The 24,471-nt window shown below is 39.6% G+C and overlaps 1 protein-coding gene across 1 annotated transcript; it reads right to left on the reverse strand.

The window, feature by feature from the left end:
• Positions 1 to 1,561: 1,561 nt before the first annotated feature.
• LOC101544551 (HLA class II histocompatibility antigen, DQ alpha 2 chain) lies at positions 1,562 to 10,882 on the reverse strand. Its single transcript, XM_004617683.2, has 5 exons — positions 10,763 to 10,882; positions 3,161 to 3,409; positions 2,442 to 2,723; positions 2,031 to 2,205; positions 1,562 to 1,864 (listed from the first exon to the last, which is right to left on the reverse strand). Exons 1-4 carry the CDS (start codon positions 10,842 to 10,844, stop codon positions 2,051 to 2,053), a joined length of 768 nt encoding a protein of 255 aa, XP_004617740.2. The 5' UTR covers positions 10,845 to 10,882; the 3' UTR covers positions 1,562 to 1,864; positions 2,031 to 2,050.
• Positions 10,883 to 24,471: the final 13,589 nt, after the last annotated feature.

A 24,471-nucleotide genomic window follows, 5' to 3' on the forward strand; every position in this document is an offset into this window, starting at 1 on the left:
CACAGCAGTAGGGCATTTGCCTTTCATGCAGCCGACCCGTGTTCGATTCCTCCGCCCCTCTCGGAGAGCCTGGCAAGCTACCGAGAGTAACGTGCCTGCATGGCAGAGCCTGGCAAGCTACCCATGGTATATTGGATGTGCCAAAAACAGTAACAAATAAGTCTCACAATCAAGAGATGTTACTGATGCCCGCTTGAACAAATCGATGAGCAATGGATGACAGTGACAGTGACAGTGGTAGAACTACATTATTATCTTACCTGAAATTAGGCACAGAATTTCTTAATATAGCCAATGCTGTTTTTCTAATTAGCTCACAATTTTTTAAAACTGTTGTTTAAATATAAGATTAAACAAACAAAAAAAAGAGTTCTAAAAGGAAGCATGACAATAGCTAATAAAATCAAATCAAACCCCAGAGGGCAATGCAATGTAACATCATCTAAAAACCTTGGGATGAGGTTTTTAATGCAGGCTATGTTGAAACTACTAAACTTGTAGTTACTTACAAGGAAGTATATTTCTTTGCTTCTATCTTGATGGTAAACTCCCTTAACTACTACTGACCTTATCTACAAAAATCAATTGTAAACAAACTAGTGAAGGAAGAGAGTAACTGCAGAATCATGTGTGCGTGCTAAGAGAGTGTGTGGAACACAACCAGCAGTGCCCAGCGGCCCCGCCCTAGTGATAGCTGAGCTGAGGCCCAGAACAAACTGGGGTCAGCTACATGCAAGGCAAGTGCCTTCACCCGGTCCCACAGAGATCTTCTTGAACAAGCAAAAACAAAGGTCTCTATGCTAGAGCCCGTCCTGGAGGGAGCAGCTTAGGAAAGACACAATGGTGTGTATGTAAAACCCAAACAAACGTGTGCTACTTTTGGTACATCAGTGGGCTAGAGTATAAGAGGTCGAGTGATGTCGGTGGACCCCACAGGTGGCTCATATGAGTCAGGGAGGAGAGAAGGACGGTCACCTTTTCCCAATCCACCTCCGCCACCCAAGACCCACTGGGAAGACTAGGACCGGTAAAGTCTGTGATGAGTTTCTGCTCGGCACATGCCTGAGCCCTGCCAGCCCCACCAGGTGGTCGTCAGGCCACACTTGAAGTCTGCTTGGTTTTCCAGGTTTGGGAATTGATCCCCACCACCTGATTTCTTCAGGTGCCATGGACTCAGGGACTGGAGTGATAGCACAGTTGGTAAGGCGTTTGCCTTGCATGTGGCAGACCTGGGTTCAATTCCTCTGTCTCTCTTGGAGAGCCCAGCAAGCTACCAAGAGTATCCTGCCCACATGGCAGAGCCCAGCAAGCTACCGAGAGTATCCCGCCTGCACTGCAGAGCCTTCAAGTTACCGCGGTGTATTCGATATGCCAAAAACAGTAGCAGCAAGTCTCACGATGGAGACATTACTGGTGCCTGCTTGAGCAAATTGACGAACAACGGGACAACAGTACGACAGTGCAATATTAAATGGGTCTGAAATATAAGATCCTGGTTAACCTTGAGATAAAAGGAAAAATTGCAGCAAAAAGACCTTTAAAGTGTGTGGAGGGGCATTTATTGCTTCCATGGAGATATCATAGCAAATGTAGAATTAGGGAGTTCAGTAGAAAATCCAAGTGATTCTATAATAGGTAACAAATGAGTGAAAAACTCAAGAGGTGGTGAAAACTATAAAGATCATGTGAGTTTTTGGCTAATAGAGCACTTTAAATACCGAAGAGTTGAGAGAAGAGGTGTTGGAGTAAGCAACTAAGGAAACATGCTAAGTAAGTATTTTTGAATACTTTTTTTGAAGTGAAAAATAAAGTAGAACTAGGTCATCTAGCGTTTCCACTCTTCCACTCTTGGAGATTATCAGGCCTGCAACAGAACAGACATGAGATTATTGCATCCCGGGGCACTCCTGTGCCATAATCAGATCTTTTTCCAATTCTGCCACTTTTCAACCACATTTGTATCCGCAACCTTCTCCTGCTTTTCTCCCTCTTGAACTTTCTCTCCAGGTCTAACAAACCTGCATATTTACCTTTTCTTCCATGATGTGATTTACAAAGGCCCTTGGTGTCTGGAGGTGGCACTTGAACGCAGGCCTTGGATAATGAAGACAGTGCCCACCATGATGCCCACAAGGCCCAGAGCCAATCCCAGAGCACAGACCACAGTTTCTGTCAACTCTGACATGGGAGTTGGAATCTCAGCTTCTGTAAAAGAGAAATATAAGGGGGGTCAGAATATAATGTTTTCCTTTGCAAGAGGGTGGGATGGGGTAGGGAGGGACTCATTGTACAAAGACTTGGGAGATTGAATTTAGGAAGTGTTTTATTTTGGAAAAGCTTGAAATGATGAGGTCAAAGTCTGAGAATTAGGGGTCAAAATGCAGAATATTCTGGTACTGAGAGAAAAGTCAGGGATCAAGTATGCTTAAAGTCATACCTACCCCAGTGTTTCAGAAGTGGCTCATCCAGGCCCCAGTGCTCTATCTTGCAGTCATAAATATCATCAGCAGAAGGGAGAAAGGTGAGGTAACTCATCTTAGAGAAGGAGTGATCATTATTGGGGTGGAAGCTGGTTTCAGCAACACCTTCCATGACTGGTTGCTTATTTTTCAACCATGTAATGTTGATCACAGGAGGGAAGATGTTGTCCACAAGACAGATGAGGATGTTGGCCTCACCCAGCATCACAGGAAACTTGGGGAACACAGTCACCTCAGGAACCTCTGTGGTGAGGAAACAGTACTGAATAAATTATGAATAAATCTTCCCTGAAGTTCCAGATTCTACCAAGGGAAAACCCACCAACTCCCATTTCCCCAGCTAAGAGCTCTTCTTTTCCTTATGCTTGTGAAACTATGTACACGGCCTGTATTTTATACCTGAGCCCTTGTCTTTGTAGGCAAGGTAGGAAATCTATGACATCTCTCTTTGAAGGAGTCAAGGATTGTGTTATGGGAAGTAAAATTCCTTATATTGCTGGGAATATATGATTTGTGAGGTGGGAAAGGATGAAGTTTCCATAATAACTATGAGACAACCTTGTAACTCCTTGGATAGGAGAGAGAGCTTTATTGGAAAGTGAAGAATATGTATTCCTAGGAATAAGGGAATGAGATCTGTAATAAAGAGTAAAATTCAATAATAGGAGTTAAACACCTACTATTGGTAGCAGCAGTTTGATTGGAGTATTTAATCAGAAGATCTAAGTTGAATTTTGCGACATTTATGTTTCTCAGTGCAATCTGTGGGTCAAAACTTGTGAATTGGCTAAACACAGGCAGCTTCCAGACTGTTTCCTTCTTCTCCAGATCCACGTAGAATTCCTCGTCTCCATCAAACTCATGGGTGTACTGGCCAGAGGGTCCATAAGAATGGTAGACATTTGTGCCATAGGAGGCAACATGGTCAGCTGATGAGTGTGGGCAAGGAGTGGGAAGACAGAAGAAACAGGGAGAGAAAAAGAGTCTTTAAAGCAAGTGACAGAACATATTGACTTTCACACATTGTGGGATTCATCTTTAGAACAGTCTCTAGATGAAACCTCCAACTCTTTATTTATTTATTTTCTGACTTACAAGCTTTTGTGATTACATTTCAGTCATACAATGATAGAGTACCCATATCTCCACCAGTGCCCATTCTCCACCACCAATGTTCCCAGTATCCGTCCCACCACCCCACCCCATCTCTTCCCCTTCCTCTGTGGCAGGCACATTCCCTTTTACTCTCGCTCCTTTTGGGTGTTATGGTTTGCAATACAATTACTAAGTGGCCCTCATGTTTGGTCCATAGTCAACTTTCAGCACACATCTCCCATCCCCAGTGAGCACTCCAAGCATCATTTAGTTGATGATCCCTTCTCTATCCCAGCTGCCTTTTCCCCCAGCATGTGAGGCCGGCTTCCAGGAATGGTCCTCTTGGCCCTTATCTCTACTATTCTTGGGTATTAGTCAGCTATTCCTTCACTGTGTGCATGTGCTTAACTCAGTGTTTTATACATCATAAGTTTATGAAGATTCTAATGACAAGGAAGAAGAAACAAATTACTGTAGTTTTGGCTTTCTTCACCAGACATCGAATTTATTTTCTTCTGTTTCATAATTTTACCTTTCACTTACTTTATAGATTAATAAGTTGCTAATTTTGGTTCCTTTCCTGTCAGAAAGGTTCAGAAGAGCATTTCTATACATAAGAATTCTCTGCTCATTTTTTCTTCTTTTTTTTTTTAAAAAAAGAAGTGATGGGCTAGAGCAATAGTATGGTGGGTTGGGTGTTTATGTTGGTTTGATCCCTGGAACCCCATATGTTTCCTTGAATACCACCAGGAGTGATCCCTGAGCATAGAACAAGGAGTAATTCCAGAGTACTGCTGGGTATGGTCCAACCCGCCCCCCCCCCCAACAAAACAAAGCAAAACAAAAAGAGGTGAGATAACATTGAAAATGTATGCATTTAAATTAGATATCTTTATTTTCTACAATGTGGCCATCACCAAAAGCCTAGTTTTTATCCACCACCATACAATTGGCCCCCTTTATCCGTTTTACTAGGGTCTCCCCCATGATCCCAGAATGCAGAAACAACCAACTTGAAAGACACATGACCTCTACCTTCATTGCAACATTATTTGCTACAGACAAAATATGGAACCAATCTAAATATAAATATCATTTTATCTTATTTTTCTAAGGAATCTCACTTATTAAAAAGTTCTGTGTTGCATGATATTAGAACATTTATATAATAATAACATGCAATAACATGATGATATTACAAAATTATGTACACAGTAATTCTAAGATCCTTCTGAGAACAGTCATTCTTAGGGAATCTGACTACTTCTGAAATAAAAAAAGAAATCTTTATTAGGTTTTAGAATTCTGTCATTACTTACCTCTTTTCTTCACTCTCTAACCCTTATCTTTCTCTCTTTTCTTGGAAGAAGTTACTTAATTTCTCTTCTACTTACAATTAAACCCTAATATTAATTGAAAGTCTGAGGTAATGGACAATGTGCTTGTTGAGGCTATCAAAGAGAGCTACACATTATAGTATGACTCCACCTAGTGAATCTGACTGGACAATTTATTTTCAACACACTTATAAGCCATTCCCTCATTTGTTTTTATTTACTGAACACCAAAAAGATGCCAGGCATTTAGAAAGTAAAGACACAAATCAGCATGGTCTTGTATCAAGTTGTTCACTAGATCGTGCAAGAATTAGGAATACAGGAAAAAGTTATGTGTTATGTGTTGAGTTCTGTAATGGGACTATAGACAATTTTATACAGTCAATAAATAGAATAGATGCCTCTACTCTATTTGAACTATTTGTATTATATCTATATACTAATAGAATTCAAAGAGAAATACACAGATGGTCAATAGGCATATGAAACTGTGCTCATCATCACTGGTTATCAGGGAGTGCAGATCAAAATGACAAAGAGATAGTCACCTTACATTAATGAGATTGGCCTGTATCTAAACCAAGCAGATTCATTGTCTTAAATAACAGTAGGGAGAATCTAAAAAAAATCAGGATTCCCTCTTCTTGATATATATTCCAAAATGCAAAATTAAGAATTCAAGAAGGGGCTGGAGAGATAGCACATTGGGTAGGGCGTTTGCCTTGCACACGGCCGACCCGGGTTCAAATCCCAGCATCCCATATGGTCCCCTGAGCACAGCCAGGGTAATTCCTGAGTGCAGAGCCAGGAGTAACCCCTGTGCATTGCCAGGTGTGACCCAAAAAGCAAAAAAAAAAAAAAAAAAAAAAAAGAATTCCAATCTTTAAAAAAAAAAAAAAGAATTCAAGAAGATATATGCATATCTATGTTCATTAAAGTACCATTTGCAGTGCCAAGATCTGGAAACAATCCAAGTGTCAAACAGCAGATGAGAGGACAAAGAAATTTCAAGGGAATATAGGATAGAAAGTGAAAACAAGCTGAAATTCTGCTAACAGAATTGAGTCTGCCATGTGGAGATTAGGGAGGTTGGGATAAAGGGAAAGAGGGGAGAAGATAAGAAGGGACCTAAGGAGAGTGGTAGAGAGATATTAACGTTCTGTTGACAAATGTGGTGCAGTAACATCTATGAATAAAGCACACATTTTAATTGTGCTTTAAATCATGATATCTCAAATAATAACAACATACCAAAAGCCAAAAAAATACAAATCTTTCAGCTACCAAACTATGTTATTCTTTCAAGTTTCTTGATAATTAAAGGTGTCTGTTTTTTTTGTGCTAGTTTCTAGGATTTCCCAGGCATAGTTAATTCGTTCTTAACATTCTGGAACTTTAATTAGGAACTCTTTTGCGAAGCTTCCTAGTCAGGTTTTTTGCCCATCCTTTAACATCCTCTATTTCTCATCTAGCTCACTTCCCTGCACAGCATGACCCTCTTCACGGGTTATTTAAAGGGTCATCCATTAAGACCTCCTATCTTTTTTTTTTTTTTTATCCTTAAACATGGTTATTTATTTTGTCACCAAAATAAATATCACTATAAACGATTTTTGCTAATAGATACTGACTATTTTGGAATTGAACAATACTATATTTCACAGAATACATATATTCATAATTAATAAATCATCCATAAAATTAAGCTTATGTGTGGCTAAGCCAAAGATGTAAACATAAGGGCCTCAATTTTATTTCTTTTTTTTTTTAATTTTTATTAAATCACCATGTGGAAAGTTACAAAGTTCTCAGGTTTATATGTCAGTTATACAATATTCAAACACCCATCCCTTCACCAGTGCCCATATTCCACCACCAGAAACCCCAGTATACCCCCGCCCCCACCCCCTACCCCCTACTGTATAACTAATGAATTTCACTTCATTTTTTCTTTACCTTGATTACATTCCATAATTCAACACAAAACTCACTATAGTTGACATAACTCTCTCTCTCTCTTTTTTTTTCTCTTTTTCCTTTTCCCTTCTTTTTTTTTTTTCTTTATCTCCCTCATCCCCCTTCCTGCGCCTCATAGTATGGTGTACGCCACGCCATGTCGGCCAGTGTGGGGCTTTTGCTTAGTTCACAGTCCAGAGGTGGCTGCTACATTAAAAACCTTCAATATTTTCAACAAAAACTTAATGTTATTATTTGGAGTTTCCCCCCCAAGTCAGACCTGTTCAAATGGAACCGATTCACATTGCTGACAATTATAAATGTTAAGTCTGCCGCGTCCGCGCGGTTTTGGATTTCTGTATAAAGTCCAGGGAAAATTCTGCCAGAAATTACATAGCCCAGCTCACAGTCCCAGGGCATTGCTGTAAGAAGTCTCTGAATTCAAAGTTTTTAGGCGCGGAGGGTCCGATTCGCGCTCAGCGGCTCCGGGTTTATCTGGGCCGAGGGCGTGCCGGTTACGCCCCCTTCCCATGAGTTCCTGGGAGCCCCGAAAGTAAAATCCGAATACCTGTGGGTCTGGAATCAGAAGATGGCGCCTGCCACATGGTGCCGCCAGCCCGCCACTTTCCATGCAGGAAGACAGGGTGGGGAGGAAAAGAAATCCACCCCCAGCAGCACCGAGTTGTAGCCCAGTTTGGTGTCCCAATGCATCGCTCTCGGGTGCTGCGCTGGATGCCCGAATGTGTTACATCTTTGGAGTCAAAGTCTTTAGGCGCAGAGGGTCCGATTCGCGCTCAGTGGCTCCGGGTTTATCTGGGCCGAGGGCGTGCCGGTTACGCCCCCTTCCCATGAAGACCTCCTATCTTTGTAGTGAGCTTTCTGGACTTCCTTTTCCTACTGTAATTATATGTGATTCCTATTTTTATCTGATTTTTTGTTTTGTTAAAATATTTTTATTGTAGTTTAGGTTACATGGTTAAAAGCATGTTAAAGTTGTATTGAAGTGTGGTATTGACATAAAGTTCTTGCACCCATCCTCCAAGACTTACACTATTGTCCTTATGTTGCCTCTAGTCTGATTTTAATTCTCTCCCTCACTTTTTACACACCCCCATCTCCCACCCCCACTTGATGACCTTCATTTTGTGATCCACAGCCAAGGGTTTTAGAAGCTATTTATTCACTTTTTTTCTATGTGTTTACCATGTATGAGTGAGATTAACTGGTATTTGTCCTTCTCAATCTGACTAATCTCACTTGACACAATATCTCCAGTTAATTTGATTATTGCTCTAGGATATCAGCATTTAAAAACATTTTTATTTTAGGCACCATAATTTACAATACTGATAATGGAAAAATTTTATGCATAGAACATTAAAACACACTGAGCCAACTTTTTCTGGAAGAACACTTAATTCTAGACTACTTAGAATCAATTAATTTTTATAATTTCAGCCTCTACTGGACTTCTGTTTAGCAATGACTTTCTAGGTCTTTCTTCTTTCCTGTACCACTTGTTTTTATGACTAATCTGAGCACTCTATAAAGGAAAGTATATATCACAAATCACGAATCAGGAAATCACAAAATCCCTTTGATCATCGATTTCTCGAGTGGGCTCAGTAACCACTCCAGTCGTCCTATCCCTGAGATTTTAAAAGCCTCTCTCCACTTGGCCTTCCCAATGATGCCGCATTGGAGCCTCTTTCAGGGTCAGGGGAATGAGATCCAGCTTGTTACTGGCTTTAGCATATTATTACACCATGGGAAACTTGCAAGGCTGCCCCATGTGGGCAGGAAACTCTCAGTAGCTTGCTAGTTTCTCCCAGAGGGAGAAGTAGGTTATTAGATATCGCTTCTGGGAGCTTGCTTTTAAGTCTCTGGATGTTGGCCGTTGATGGGATTACACACACCTGGGTTCCTCTGCCGGTACCTTCATGCATGAGGCTTGTCTGAACGTGTGGAGAGGGGCCTTGAGCATGGCTGTAGCTAGGTTCTGGTGGTCTTTGGTCGTCGGGAGCTCTGCTCGGGGTGGGGAGGGTAGCTGGAGCCCATCCCCTCTGAGGGGTCCCCGGGGAAGACAGCCAGGTGCCCGGGTAAGAGACTCTCTCTATATATATACAATATATCTAAATTTGTATATATCTCTCTCTATATAGATATATATGTATATCTATATATCTTATATATAGATAGATACAACATATCTAAATTTATATATAATATAAAGTATATATACAATATATCTTTTTAAACTTTTTAATTATAGTAGCCAGAGAGATAATACAGTGAGTAGGATGCTTGCTTTGCACACAGTTGACCCTGGTTTGATTTCAGGCATCCCATACAGTTCCCCAAGCCCCATGAAGAGTAATTCCTGAGTGCAGAGGCAGGAGTAACCCCTGATCATTGCTGGGTGTGGCCCAGACACCCAAACCTAAACTCAACCAAATCAACAAAACAAACACAACTGTTTTATTATAGTTTAGGAAACTTCCAGGGAAAAAATTAGACTGGAAGCAGCCATGGTTTACAAAGTTACTGAAAAATAGAGTGAGTTCCATTTGATTTTCCCTTTGAACTGTTTAGCTTTTTAATTCAGGATTTAGAGATCATTCTTCATGTCTGTGGAACAACAGGGAAAAGAATCAGGCATGGATTCTGAGGACAAGAGGATAAAGGAACGTGTGAAGAGAGGGTGGAAGAGGTGGACAGCAAAGGTAGTGAGGCAGGCCTAAGACATTAATTTTCAGCTGATCAATATCGGTCTGCAGATGTAGAAGGATTGACAACCTGTGGTCTGCCAAGATGTTATAATAGGAGGTCCATGAACAGTGTGCAGATAGATAACAGTCCTCAGGTGTAAAGAAAGTTGAAGAATGCAGTTTATGTATGAATTTGTACTTCCCCATTCCTCATGCAGGAGTTCCTTAGATGGGGTGAAGGACAGGAAATTTGGACTGACAATTTAAAAACAATATAATTTAATTCACCAAAATTTTTACCATAAATTTCTCAATTAAAAAAACTCTGTTAAGGGAAAAAAGAAGCTATACTTTAAATTGTAAAAATTAAAAAACTAAGAATAGTCCATACCATTTATGTGGTCATTTATAAACAATGTTTTATGCTAAGTTTGTGTAATTATTTGTGGGGTAACAGATCAAATGATGACTTGTCTAAAGGTATTCGACTGGGCTTATTTACTTACACCCACCTGTGTCAGTTCCAATTATGGAGAATTATGAGATGAAAAGGTTGTGTTTTCTCTATAGATCTTTATAACATACATAATTCATGGCACCATTGATTTAAGCACTGTTTCATTATTTTCTGATAATTTAGAGGAGAAGCTTCCACAGTCAGTTAGAGAAACAGAAATTTTAGTAACAAAATAGTCACACATGAAAACATTTTATCTCTGAGACAATCATGAAAGTGAACAGAGACTCTATTCACAGGATATGATATCAGCAATGGAACAATATCCCGAATAAATTCTACAACAGTACAAGTAGTAGAGAATGAATTTAGATTTGGTTTCCTGAGAAAGGAATAAACACCATTTTAAGAACTGTTTAATATTGAGAACGCCTTTGAAGAGTCTCTAATACTTTTTTGGGTGCAAGACGGAGCATTTTGGGCCACATCTGTCTGTGTTCAGGGCCTGTCCAGGCTCTGTGCTCAGGGATCACTCTTGATGGTGCTCAGAGAACATCAGCTGTGCCAGGATCAAATCCAGGACAAATCACACAGATGTGTGCATGGCAAACATCTAAGCCACTATACTATTTCTCCAGCCATATTATTTCTATGTCAATTTTTCTTCCTCTCTACGCCAATTCCTTGTTTCCCAATTCTAGTTCCCACACTCCTCAGTCATATACTCACCCACAATGTCTTCACTTCCACAGGGGCTCATCGTGGTCAGGGCAAGGACCCCCAGAATCAGAGCTCTGTTTAGTGCCATCATCTTCTTGCAGTCTCAGCAGCTAGTGTTCTGAGTTGAAGAGCAACGGTGAGGATCAAACTGAGAAGGAAATCTAAAAACATCCAAACCCAACTCTGCCTGGTCAGGTTCTGACCAATAAGAAAAATCCGCTGCGATGACACTGCAGTCACCAGCTGAAGACTTTGTACTAAGAGGCCAGAATGACTGGGAAATCCCCTGTTCTGCTGTAGCCTCCACTCAGAGAGGGCTGAGGGGATTTTCTGAGACAGGGGAGACTGTTCAATCAGAATCTTCTCACAAGGGTATTATAAAGGTATTGAAAATTATATATCTCTACTGGTAGAGACAGGGAGGTGAATTTCTGAGCAGCCTCATGGATATGAGGCTATCAATAATATGCTCTGCCTAAGGATTTTCTGAGTTTTAGCTTCCAAGAATTCTGAATTACTCTACTTCTCTGAGTAGACCCCCTTTCCCTAGCCTCCCTATGGTTTTTCTTTTTCTTTTTGTTTCCATAGTTCATATGTTATTTAAAAAAATTTGAGTTGATGCACTTGCCAAAGGTGTCTCTGGTGAGGAAACTAAAATACTATTGCTTTTTTCTACTTACACAGTCGTGGTGAAATAAGTTCTTCTTTCCATGGTCTCAAAAGCTCCAATTACACAGGGCAATATAATGACTTGAAATACCATGTTTTCTGCCTGCAGTAATTCATGATTTTTGAAATTTGATTTTTGTTCCTGTTTGAATATTTATATTCTGGAATTTGGTGCCATTTTCTGTATTTAAAGGAAATTTGAGCATGTTGGTTACATTAAACAAAGTTCACTTGGCTCAATTACTTTCTGATTAACATTTTTAGAAAAGTATGTCATGTTAAATGTTAAGGGTGGAATGAGAGGAATTTCTGTGACAGATATTATTCTTATTCCTTAGCTTGCTGGATCTTTTAATATTCTTATGCTGACACATTAACATTTAAGATATTTGTGAGGAACTAGGGATTGAGGTCCAGTCAAAGGCAGTCATTGTAGGGAGATATATTTTTTCAATATAATTTACTTTCAGTTTGATTCCTCCATCCCTCTCGAAGAGCCCAGCAAGCTTCCGAGAGTATCCCGCCCACACGGCAGAGCCTGGCAAGCTAATACTCGTGGCACATTCAATATGCCAAAAACAGTAGCAACAAGTCTCACAACGGAGATGTTACTGGTGCCCGCTCGCGCAAATCGATGAACAATGGGATGACAGTACTACAGTGCAGTGCTATGTTATAGAAGTCATAAGCTAATGGAGTTCTATTTAGAGTTAATCAATCTGTCCCTGATAGATCACTCTCTGTTTCTCTATGCTCTGTCTTACCTTAAGGTAACAGTAGTTATAAATAGAGGTAAAATAGCATAAGGTTCTGGGAACTGCCTATTAGCAATTGATCATAGTTTGAGGTTGCCAGGAGCTGGCCTATTAATCACTGTTAGGTTTTATTGTTTTCCTGTTATACATGAGTACTTTCATAGAGAATCAGTATTAAATAGCCACATTAGACTAAAATGGATTAAAACAGAAAGCAAAATCATTGTGTAAACATAGACAAAACATGGACATTGTCCAAATCCTAAAAATGATCAAACATACCACTTTCCTAGATAATATAAGTTACTACAGCATTTTAAAAAATTATGTCTTCAGTAAATCCATCTTTCCTTCTAGGTATGATTTATTAATATACTTTATTATAGAGTTAGTTCACCCTGTTTTCTACTTTATAATCCAGTTAAGAGTGAAGAGTCTCAGGTTTGTTTGTTTGTTTGTTTTTTTCACTTTTAAATTTATATTTTCTTTTTTTCTGTTTTTTAAAAATTTTTTAATTTTTATTCTTTTAATTTATTTTATTCTTTAATTAGTGAATCACCATGAGGGTAGAGATACAGATTCACACATTTCAGAACTTGTTTTTCCCTCATACAATGTTCCAAACACATCACTCTACCAGTGCCCATTCTTCACCACCAATAAACCCAGCATCCCTCCCACCCCCCAGTCCCATCTCCCCCCCCCCCAATCCACCCTGCCACTGTGGCAGGGTATTCCGTTTTGATCTCTCTCTCTCTAATTGGGTGTTGTGGTTTGCAATAGGGGGATTGAGTGGCCATTGTGTTCAGTCTCTAGTCTACTTTCAGCATGCATCTCCCTTCCCGGGCGGGATCTCCAACCACATTTTACTTGGTGTTCCCTTCTCTATCTGAGCTGCCGTTTTCCCCAGCATGTGAGACCAGCTTCCAAGCCATGGAGCCAACCTCCTGGTACTTATTTCTACTATTCTTGGATATTAGTCTCCTATTCTGTTATTTTATATTCCACAGATGAGTACAATCTTTCTATGTCTGTCTCTCTCTTTCTGATTCATTTCACTTAGCATGATACTTTCCATATTGATCCACTTATATGCAAAGTTCATGACTTCATTTTTTTTCTAACAGCTGCATAGTATTCCATTGTATAGATGTACCAGAGTTTCTTTAACCAGTCATCTGTTCTCGGGCACTTGGGTTTTTTCCAGATTCTGGCTATTGTAAACAGTGCTGCGATGAACATATAGGTGCAGATGTCATTTTGACTATACTTTTTTGCTTCTTTGGGGTATATTCCCAGTAATGGTATTGCTGGGTCAAATGGGAGCTCAATTTCTAATTGTTTGAAAAGCGTCCATATTGTTTTCCAGAAGGGCTGAACCAGTCGGCATTCCCACCAGTAGTGTAGAAGGGTCCCTTTCTCCCCACATCCTCTCCAACAGAGGTTGCTTTTGTTCTTTTGGATGTGTGCCAGTCTCTGTGGTGTGAGGTGGTATCTCATGGTTGTTTTGATCTGCATCTCCCTGATGATTAGTAATGTAGAGCACTTTTTCATGTGCCTTTTGGTCATTCATATCGAAGAGTCTCAGGTTTTTATCATCATCTAACACAAATTGGAATCCCATAATATTTAATTATTAATTTTATGTGTCGTTTGGGCAAGCTTACTTTTGGTAAATGAAGAAATCTTTCTCGATGGTGATTCTGAATCTTACCTATTAATATTATAGGTGAAAAAAAATCACTCAAGGGTCAGGAGATAGCATAGTGGCTAGAATGCTTGTAACCATTCAATCCCTGGCACTATTTGACTTCCTGGCCACCATTTGGTCTAGCCCTATAACCCCCCTGAGGACTGCTGAGTATGGTCCTAGAGTCTCCTACATGTACCATTGACATTGCCCAAGTAATTCTTGTTACTGCACTGCATCCTTGCTCCCTAGCACTGATCTATAGGCACAGTTGCCACTGGAAGTGATCCCTGTACTATTTAGGAGGTTCCCCCCTGATCAAAAATCACTTAAACAAGGAATATTGAGGTGTTGAATGAGTGGAATTCAAGTTATATCTTGAATGGGAATTTGGAAGTTTATTCTCAGATCACAATATACTTCCTTGACATGAAGGAAAGTCATTAACTATGAGATAGCAAAGGATCTTTTATAAACCCATCTCACTGTCTCTCTTGTTCCTATTATCCCACATTGAACCTTGTTCTAGATTCTTCTGTCTAAAGCATAATTTCAGTCCATAATTTTAGCATAAGGAAACCTAATTAGCAAACCTCACTCAGAGAAATTTTGTCAAAATTTGTATTTCGTTGGGGCTGGAGCGATAGTACAGCAGGTAGGGCATTTGCCTTGCATGTGGCTGACCCAGGTTCGATCCCCAGCATCCCATACAGTCCCCGATTACCGCCAGGAGTAATTACTGAGTGCAAAGGCAGGAGTGACCCCTGTGCATCGCTGGGTGTGACCCAAAAAGCAAAAAAAAATTGTATTTTGTAGAGTAGGAAAATAATACGCCCTTTTCTTTCTTTTTTAAAAATGAATAACCGTGAGATATAGTAATAGACTTACAAACTTTCGTGATTACATTTCAGTCATATAATGATCGAGTACCCATCCTCCACTGGTGCCCATTCTCCACCATCAATGTTCCCAGTATCCCTCCTGCCACCCCCATCCCTCCCTCCCCCTGCTCCTGAGGCAGACACATTTCCTTTTACTCTCTCTCTCTCTGTTACGGTTTGCAATACAGGTACTAAGCAGCCATTATGTTTGGTCCATAGTCTACTTTTAGCATACATCTCCCATCCCAAGCAAGCCCTCCAGCCATTTACTTAGTGGTCCCTTCTCTGTCCCAGCTGCCTTTTCCCCCAGCATGTGAGGCCGGCTTCCAAACTGTGGAGTGATCCTCCTGGCTCTTATCTCTACTGTCCTTAGGTGTTAGTCTCCTATTAGGTTGCCTTTTATTCCACAAATGAGTGCAGTCATTTTATGTGTGTCCCTCTCTCTCTGACTCATTTCACTTAGCGTGATACTCTCCATGTCCATCCACTTATATGCAAATTTCATGATTTCATCTTTTCTAGCAGCTGCATAGTATTCTATTGTATATATGTACCAAAGTTTCTTTAACCAATCATCTGTTCTCAGGCACTTGGGATTTTCCCAGATTCTGGCTATTGTAAACAGTGCTGCAATAAATATACAAGTGCAGATGTCATTTCTACTGAATTTTTTGCATGTCCAGGATATATCCCCAAAAGTGGTATTGGTGGGTCAAATGGAAGCTCAATTTCTAATTTTTTGAGACACATTCATATTGTTTTCCAAAAAGGCTGGATCAGTTGGCATTCCCACCAGAAGTGAAGGAGAGTCCGTTTTTCCCCACATCCATGCCAACACTGGTTGCTCTTGTTCTTTTGGATGTGTGCCAGTCTCTGTGGTGTGAGTTGATATCTCATTGTTGTTTTGATCTGCACCTTTCTGATGATTAGTGATAAAGAGTATTTTTTCATGTCCCTTTTGGCCATTTGTATTTCTCTTTGAGAAAGTTTCTGCTCATTTCATCACCCCATTTTCTGATGGGATTGGATGTTTTCTTCTTGTAGAGTTCTTTTTATTAAAAAACATACAAAAATAATTCCATTTAGTATTACATTCCTTTTCTATTCATTGAAGTTTTCAGCTGATGAGAATAGCATATACCCAATAAATGTTTGCTGAGTTCAGCTAAAGCTCTTAATCTGACTCAGGTTACAGAACTGATTGCCTGGAGACAGTTGACATTCTTCATGTACAGTATTGATTGGTTCTCTTCCCACGAAGTCTCCAATCATAATATAAGTACTGTGATATTCATTACACAAAAATTTATGCTTAGTATTGGCTAATAAATAGTGAAAGTAGACTCAAATAAAAATTTTAAGTGTGATGATCTATTTAAAAATATATGTATTTGACATCAGTGGGGACTTAGCCCTCCTCTAGCAAATTGCTCTCTAAAGCCGCACAACTGGCTCAGGGAAAAACTGTGGAGAGAAAAATACATTATTCTCAGTCCCCACTGATGCCCTGGGTGACTTTTGGGAGAATCTAGTTCAACAAAGAATGATGGACCTTCTATCACAAAATCACCAACACTGGATAGCGAAGTAACAAGAAGTATACTTATGTCACTTTTATATCTTGATATCTTTTGGGCTTATCCTTTCTAGCAGCTGTTATTACCCACACTAATATGCATTTCTCTTCCTCATGAGTGTATAAATTTCATGCTAAAGTTGTCTAGTTGCTGTCTCTTTTGTGCATTATTTAAAGTGCAAAACACCTCAGCATTACTTTCTTAAATTTTCATAATGGACAGACCACTGAACAAAGTGAAAAATAAAAATAGTAAAAATACACATGGATACAATGCTGAAATATCCTTTTACAAGGTTAACTCAATAATATAGAACACCCTTGTCATGAAATTAATTTCTAAATGAAGGGAAGTCAAACATAGGTCATATTTTATGTGGACAAAATATGCAATTAGATATACAGAGAGTACAGAATTTTAAAATGATCAACTTGTAATATTGACCTTCTGGAAAGGGAAATGACCTTTTTGGTTTCTAATAAGTCAGGTCAGGTTATGCTGATGAAGTCATGGGTTCATAATAATTTTATGATTAAGACAGTCAAGTAATTCATTTTTAGAAGTGGCTTTTAGACAAAAGTGAGGAATGCATAGGGAAATTCCTATACTCCTTTGATTTTTTCTGAGATTGGATGTATAAAAAATTAAAATCAGAAATGTTAGTACAAAAATGAATAGCATACATCATTGTATATTCTACAACAGGAAAATCCTAGGATATTAAGCCTGTGTTAAGGGACCCAGATGTCAAGGAGACTTCACATCATAAAGAAAAAGATTGTATCACCATTCAAATGATGCATTATCTCAGTGAAAAGATTAATTTCTCAAGTAGAAGACTTGCTTATTGATGAAAATATACCAGACTGAGCACCACTAAACTGCAATCTTGTAAGTCAGAAATGAGTGAGGCAGCGATGCTTCATCATGAGAAGAAGGGAAAAGGTCTGAGCCAAGGACAAGAGCAGCTTCTTAGCCTCTCTGGCCTTCACTGTTCATAAAATCATCATTCTTTAATGATACATTCACTACCCCACTCCAGTCCTCCAGTCCACTGACCTTAAGTTCATATTAAAGTGACACTTTTTCAAATAGGTTTCTTTGAATATTGAGAAGATCAAATCCAAGTCTTCTGTCATTAAGAAACAGATGTATGATAAAAGTTTTGATTTTCATAATGAGCATCAACAAAAGAGAATTATAAGCAAATATGATAAACTAAAAAAAAATGTATTTGAACAAGTGGCAATAAATATTTTTATAACATGTTACTAGAAAATTTTACATTATGGCTTAATCCAAACTCTGAAAATTAACCTAATAGTAAACTACAGAATCAGTGAGCTTGAAGATGAGGTGCAGGAAACATCTAGACAACAACAGAAGATGGAAAAAGACCTCAATGTAGTTCAAGGTTGTTCAAGAGAACTATGGGATAACTTAAAGAGGAACAACATTAGAACAGTCATTAGAGTCCCTGAGGGACAGGGAGGCAATCCCAATGAGGTAGTAACGGTTAAAGATATCAAAACTGAAAAGTTTACAACACTGGAGAATGCAGACATTCAGATCCAAGAAGCCTGAAGGGTACTAGTTAAAAGAGAACCCAATAAAAATACCTCATTATTGATAGAGATACAATATTGAAAACAGTAAGAACAAAGAAGGAAATTATATACAAAGGAGCATCCCTTGCATTTATAGCAGACCTGCAGTCAATGGTGGGATATAGCTAAAAAAAACTTAATGAATTGAAGGCCTTACTAAGAATACTTTACCCAGCTAGACTCTCATTCAGATTTGAAGGAATGATACAGAACTTCATGGATAAACAACAGTTCAGGAACTTTATAGATCAAAAGCAAGCCTTAAAAAAAGAACTAAAGGGGCTACTGTAAGACAAGACAAATCCCACAAACACAACAGATTTCTACAGAAAGATGGCACAAAACCCCTGAACAATAATATCTCTCAATGTCAATGGACTAAATGCATCAATTAACAGACAAGTGATGCAAATGGATTTAAAAAATTGAATTCAACATTCTGCTGCCTACAAGAAACACATTTGAACAGTCAGAGCAAACACAGACTCATAGTCAAAGGCTGAAAAACAATTCTTTAAGCAAACAATTCAAAAAGTACAAAATAGCCATACTAGCATCTGATGACATAGATATCAGGTTGAAAAAAGTTATAAGACCATCTCTTAATAATCAAGTCATATGTATGTCAGGAAGAAATTATATTCCTAAACACGTACGCACCCAATGTGGGGCTAGCAAAATAGTTAAAACAACTGCTAATAGACATCAAAGAGGATACTGGCAGCAACACAGTATGAGTTGGAGATTTCAACACAACCTTGTAACCACTTGATAAGTCACAGAGACTAAAACTTAGCCACCCTTCAATGCTGCAGGCCCACGATTTATTGTATATTCTTGTTACCACTAAATAACCTACTTCTCCCTCTGGGAGAAACTAGCAAATTACTGAGAGTTTCCTGCCCACATGGGACAGCCTAGCAAGCTTCCCAAGGTGTATTCATATGCTAAAGCCAGCAACAAGCTGGATCTCATTCTTCTGACCCTGAAAGAGCCTCCAATGTGGCATCATTGGGAAGGCTGAGTGGAGAGAGGCTTCTAAAATCTCAGGGGTAGGACGAATGGAGAGGTTACTGAGCCTGCTCTAGAAATCGATGATCAATGGGATTTTGTGATTCATGATTCGTGACCACTAAATGACTGATAGATGGAATGGTCAAAACATATTTCAGTAAAAGAAAAATTTTGAAAATTGTTGTAAATCATCATAGGAACATTAAGTCCTTTTCTGAGTTTCTTTAGCTATTGTTGCAAGTTAGTCTTTGTGTTAATGTTTTTCGTAGTGGAGATTAGTTGACTTCTACATTACATTCCCACCCAATCTGGTGTGCTCCTACCGGGGTGTATTGTAGAGTTTAGAGATGTCACTCCAGAAAATCCAAACTGTTTAATTGGGCAATCTGGCCCCAGAGGCATGGAGTGTGGGTGTGGCTTCCAGGGCTTCGGTTAGCTGGGAACATGGGCTGCCTTCCCAAGATCACACCAGAGGTCTCAGCCTGTACCGGGTATCCAAGAAATTTTTGTGGCTTGTTGATCTTGAAGAGACACTTTATTTGTAGTTTATGTTCCTATCATTTTCTTAACATTTAGTTTTCTGGAGACAAGTGATGCTGCCCTATGTTCCATCTTCATTGGCCAGAAAAAATGTATTCATCATCAAGTTTTTGCTTCACTTGAAACAAGATTTTGCAAATGCTCTGTCAATAAATTCTAATTTAGTTTATGCTCTCCGTGTAGATATGAGATATGAGAGTTTGAGTTGAGCCAAGCAAGGCAAGACTGCAAAGCCACTGAGTGTGTGTGAGTGTGTGTGTGTGTGTGTGTGTGTGTGTGTGTGTATGTGAGATCTTAGAAGTCCACCTGGACATGGCCCTCCCAACGATGTTGCACTGGGGGCTCTTCAGGGTCATGGGAATGAGATCCAGCTTGCTACTGGATTTCGCATATAAATACACCATGGGAAGCATGCAAGGCTGTCCCATGTGGGCAGGAAATTCTCAGAAGACTGCCAGTTTCTCCTGAAAGGAGAAGCAGGCTAAAGATATTGTGCGGCCTCGTGCGGCCGCACGCTTCTGAGAGCTTGCTTTTAAGTCTCTGGATGTTGACCGTTGATGGGATTACACACACCTGGGTTCCTCTGCCGGTACCTTCCTGCATGAGGCCTGTCCGAATGTGTAGAGAGGAGCCTCCAGCATGACTGCAGTTAGGTTCCAGTGGTCTTCGGCCGCGGGGAGCTCTGCTTGGGGTGGGGAGGGAAGCTGGAGCCAATCCCCTCCAAGGGGCCCCGGGGAAGACAGCCAGGTGTGCGGGCAAGAGACTCTCTGCCCGCCAAAAATAGTAACAACAAATCTCACCACGGAGACATTACTGGTGCCCGCTCGAGCAAATCGATGAACAATGGGATGACAATGCTATAGTGCTATGAAATATGAACTGTAGAGACTCTTAATGATTCTACAATTAATAACTAAACTTTGCTGTTGTTGTTGGTTTAGTATTTTCTCCTGTTGTAGAAAAGGAGCATGTCAGGGCTGTACTTGTTCTATTAGGAGACATGGCACTCTCATGGGTAAAATCAGGATTATTTTTAGTTTTTTTTTTTTGCGGGGGGGAAGGCTTAATTACACTTGGTAGTGTTAAAGCTTACTCCTGGTTCTGTGCTCAGGGATCACTCATTGCGGGGCTGAGGGGATCATATGTAGTGCTGGGTATTAAACCTGGGTGGGCCTCCTTCAAGATGAGTGTCTTAACCCCTGTGCCATCTCTCTGGCCCAATTTTAGTTTTTTGTTTTAGTCTAGGGGTCACATCCAATGGTTCTCACGAGTCACTACAAGTTCAGTGATTGGGGAAGCACGTTGTGCTGAAGATTGAACCTGACATTCATACATGCAAGGCATGTGCTCCCAGCCTTATTTGTGCTGTCTCTGTAGCTCCTACTTTGACATATTTGTTTGTTTGGGGGCCATACCCAATGACGGTCAGGGGCTACTACTGACTCTGTGCTCAGAAGTGATCCCTGGAAGTGCTCAGGGGACCATATATGGTGCTGGGGATCAATTCAAGGCATGAAAGGCAAGTGCCTAAACTCCTCTACTAGCTCTTTGGTTACTCTATTGGTTGTCAACACTAAGACTTTCTTCCTAAATTTAGTGGAGTTTTGTCAATCAGGCTGGTGAACATGTGAAGACAGATTGCCAGACCCCTTCAGCCATAAGGATAATGATGATAACAACAGTGAAAGTTTGAATGTTTACTATGTGTTAATTGATTTATATATATTAGAAACTTTTATTTATTTGGCTTTTGACCACATTTGGACTTTGCTGGGCCACTTTGAGCACTGTGCTGAGGGATTATTTTGGTGGTGCTCAGAGGCCCTGCAGTCCTTAGGTGTCAGACATGGGTGCCCTTCATGCAAAGCCTGTGCTCAGCCCTTTTGAACCATCTCTCTGAAGCCAGCTATTCACTTTTAAGCTTTTGATATGTTAATTAACTTAAATTATCTTTATAATATCACAAAGAAGACATACTGTTATAACTTCCCTTTTTCATTTACAGAAGAGAACATGGTTTCGGATGTTATAATGCTAGTAAGATCTGAAACCAGAATTCAAACCTATGGAGATCAACTTCAGGGATAAACCAAAGGGGATATTATGTGTATATCGGCACTGAACAATTGTCAAGCCACCATTGATTCTTGGCAACAAGTAATTGCAGAGGGGTCTGGTCACTTACAACTTTAACAGACTCTGGCTGGCAAGGGTTCTCTGGAGTGACCCTGAAGTGGGAAGTTGATTTTTTTCTTTTTTTGCAATTGACTGAGTTCTTCTCTCTGACTTCTTTGTGGTTGAGAAGAGTGCTTCCTTTTCTTTGTTCTTTATTTTTCTTTCCTGACACAACTCTTGATTGCTTCACACATGCATATGATGAACCCTCCTGCTCAGACCTAGATTTACTGCAATTTATCTGCAGGTTGTTCAACTAGATGACATAGTTTGGAGGCATGATCAGCTGAAGAGTCTGAAATTTTATTCCATCAGGCTTAATGATTTTTATAGATTCAAAACTAAAATTATATTTTGTGTTGAGACTATTCATTAAGCAGGACTGAAGACTCGGGACTTCTATCCAGCCCCAGAACTTCCGACACAGAGATTGCTATACTTTAACTACAGATTGACTTTTATTTTCCCTTAAAAGTTTCCTTTTGTGAGGAAAGATCATGAATCTCAGTAGTGGTCTTTACTCTTTGCTCACTTGAGTACCCTGAGGTTTGTAGGTACATCATTAAGGTTTATCGAATTGGTGGAATGCTCGTGTCTTCTTATGTGGTACAATATGATTATTCAGTTTCATGAGGTGAGTGTTTAAAAATAAAAACAACTTAAGTCTGGAGAGATAGTACAGCAAGTAGGGAGCTTGCCTTGCATATGGCCGAGCTAGGCTCAGTCCCATATCCTATATGGTCCCCTGAGAACCACCAGGAATAATTGCTGAGTGTAGAGCCAGGAGTAAACCTCGAGTACAGCTGAGTAGCTGAGTATGCCCCCCCAAAACAAACAAACAAATGAAACCCCTCAAAAAACAACATGGAGGGGACTGGAGCAATAGCACAGCGGGTAGGGCGTTTGCCTTGCACGTGGCCGACCCGGGTTCAATTCCCAGCATCCCGTATGGTCCCCTGAGTGCCGCCAGGAGTGATTCCTGAGTGCAGAGCCAGGAGTAAGCCCTGTGCATCGCCAGGTGTGACCCAAAAAGCAAAAAAAAAAAAAAAAAAAAAAAACCATGGAGGGAAATGAAAAATATAAATGACAATGCTTATAAAAGATTTTAAAAGTAGGGTTGAGAGTTCAGTGGATGCTGAAAACTTTTTGGTCCTGGTTCTGTGTGGGACTATGAAGACTCCAGGAAAGAGAGAAAGAGAAACATGCACATATCCTGGCAGAGAATGTTTTTGGTACAGGATCACTAGGGCAGGTACACTCAGAAATTCTACATAACGCTCCCTGTGCAGATGTGCCTTAGACAAATTTCACTGAACTGAAATCTGTCTGCTCCAATCATAATTGGGAACTGTTTGACAGTTGTGTCTGCCAGAGACAAGTGACACTGCCTCCACTCCTTTTCCTTATTTGCTGGAAAATGAAGCACTTACTGAGAAATCATGGTTACGTGAAAACTTGGCTAATTCAAGAATTTTTGTCATTGTCCTCTATTTTAAACCACAGCCCTAGTCTAATAACCACTTCCTCTGCACGGATGTGTATATACATATATGTACATGTATATATCAATGAATTATATATTTTTTCTGAGTTTTTAAATTTAGATAGTAATTTTAGACAGTAATACAATATTTCTGGTCAATCTTCCAACAATACACACAAAGCTGAAGAACAAAAAAGTGAACTTTTTGGAAATTTATCAAGACTGCAAGTTCACACTCCTAACTGAAGACAAAGTTTAATCATGTTGCATTTTACAAAACACTTTCTGGGTGTATGAATTCAGCATATTAGTAATGACATTACAGAGTGCCCTCCCACCAAAGGAAAAATATTAAAACAAATATATGAAAAATATAAAAACAAATAAATGAAATTGTTTGACATGATAATGACAATTTGCCTAGCTCTCTCCTCTTATTCAAAGATCTTCATGTTAACACTTTGCATCCCCAGTGGATAATGGATAAATTCTGAGAATTTTTCTGGAAACATCTCCATGACAGTATTCTATTCATTTCTATTTTTAACATAGTATTCATAAATACGCATATACATTCAGTTGATCTAGGATTCATCCATACATATTAACTGAGAGGAATCGTTTTTAGTATTGTACTAGTTTCATTCAAGTAATACAGAGAAATGTTTTAAAAAAAATTCTAGTTCCCTGGTGCTGGAGCAATAGCACAGCGGGTAGGGCGTTTGCCTTGCACCCGCGTTAGAATTCCAGCATCCCATATGGTCCCCTGAGCACCGCCAGGGGTAATTCCTGAATGCATGAGCCAGGAATGACCCCTGCGCATTGCCGGGTGTGACCCAAAAAGCAAAAAAAAAAACCAAAAAAAAAAAAAACCAAAACAACAACAAAAAAATTCTAGTTCCCTTTCTTTATTGGTGAAATTTTGTTAAATATATTACAGGTACTAATATTGTAACCCTAATATTACCTTCCATAATTACTTCTTTCTTACCTGTCAGTATTTCCTTGTCCGGTTACAACTTGACTCCTACACAGCTCCTTTATGCTATTGTTGGAATATGTATTACACATAACTGTCATTTGATTCCTTTGAGAATCCCCTATTTATGCATCTTTTCCTTTAGTGTGACCTCCTGGTTTATAGAAAATTATCCTTTCTGTTTTTTTCCTCAATCTCTTCTATTCTCTGATAATCTCTCCTCTAACTCTTTTTAGACTTTGATTCAGAATGCTGTTGACTTTCTCCTCTATTTACACTCTGTAGGAGATGTTAGTCATCCCTGCTGTGAGCCTTGTTCCTTGCAGGAAAGAAAAGTCAGTCCTGGAC

The sequence above is a fragment of the Sorex araneus genome, chromosome 2 (genome assembly GCF_027595985.1).
Source record: "Sorex araneus isolate mSorAra2 chromosome 2, mSorAra2.pri, whole genome shotgun sequence".
NCBI classification, from domain to species: Eukaryota; Metazoa; Chordata; class Mammalia; order Eulipotyphla; family Soricidae; genus Sorex; species Sorex araneus.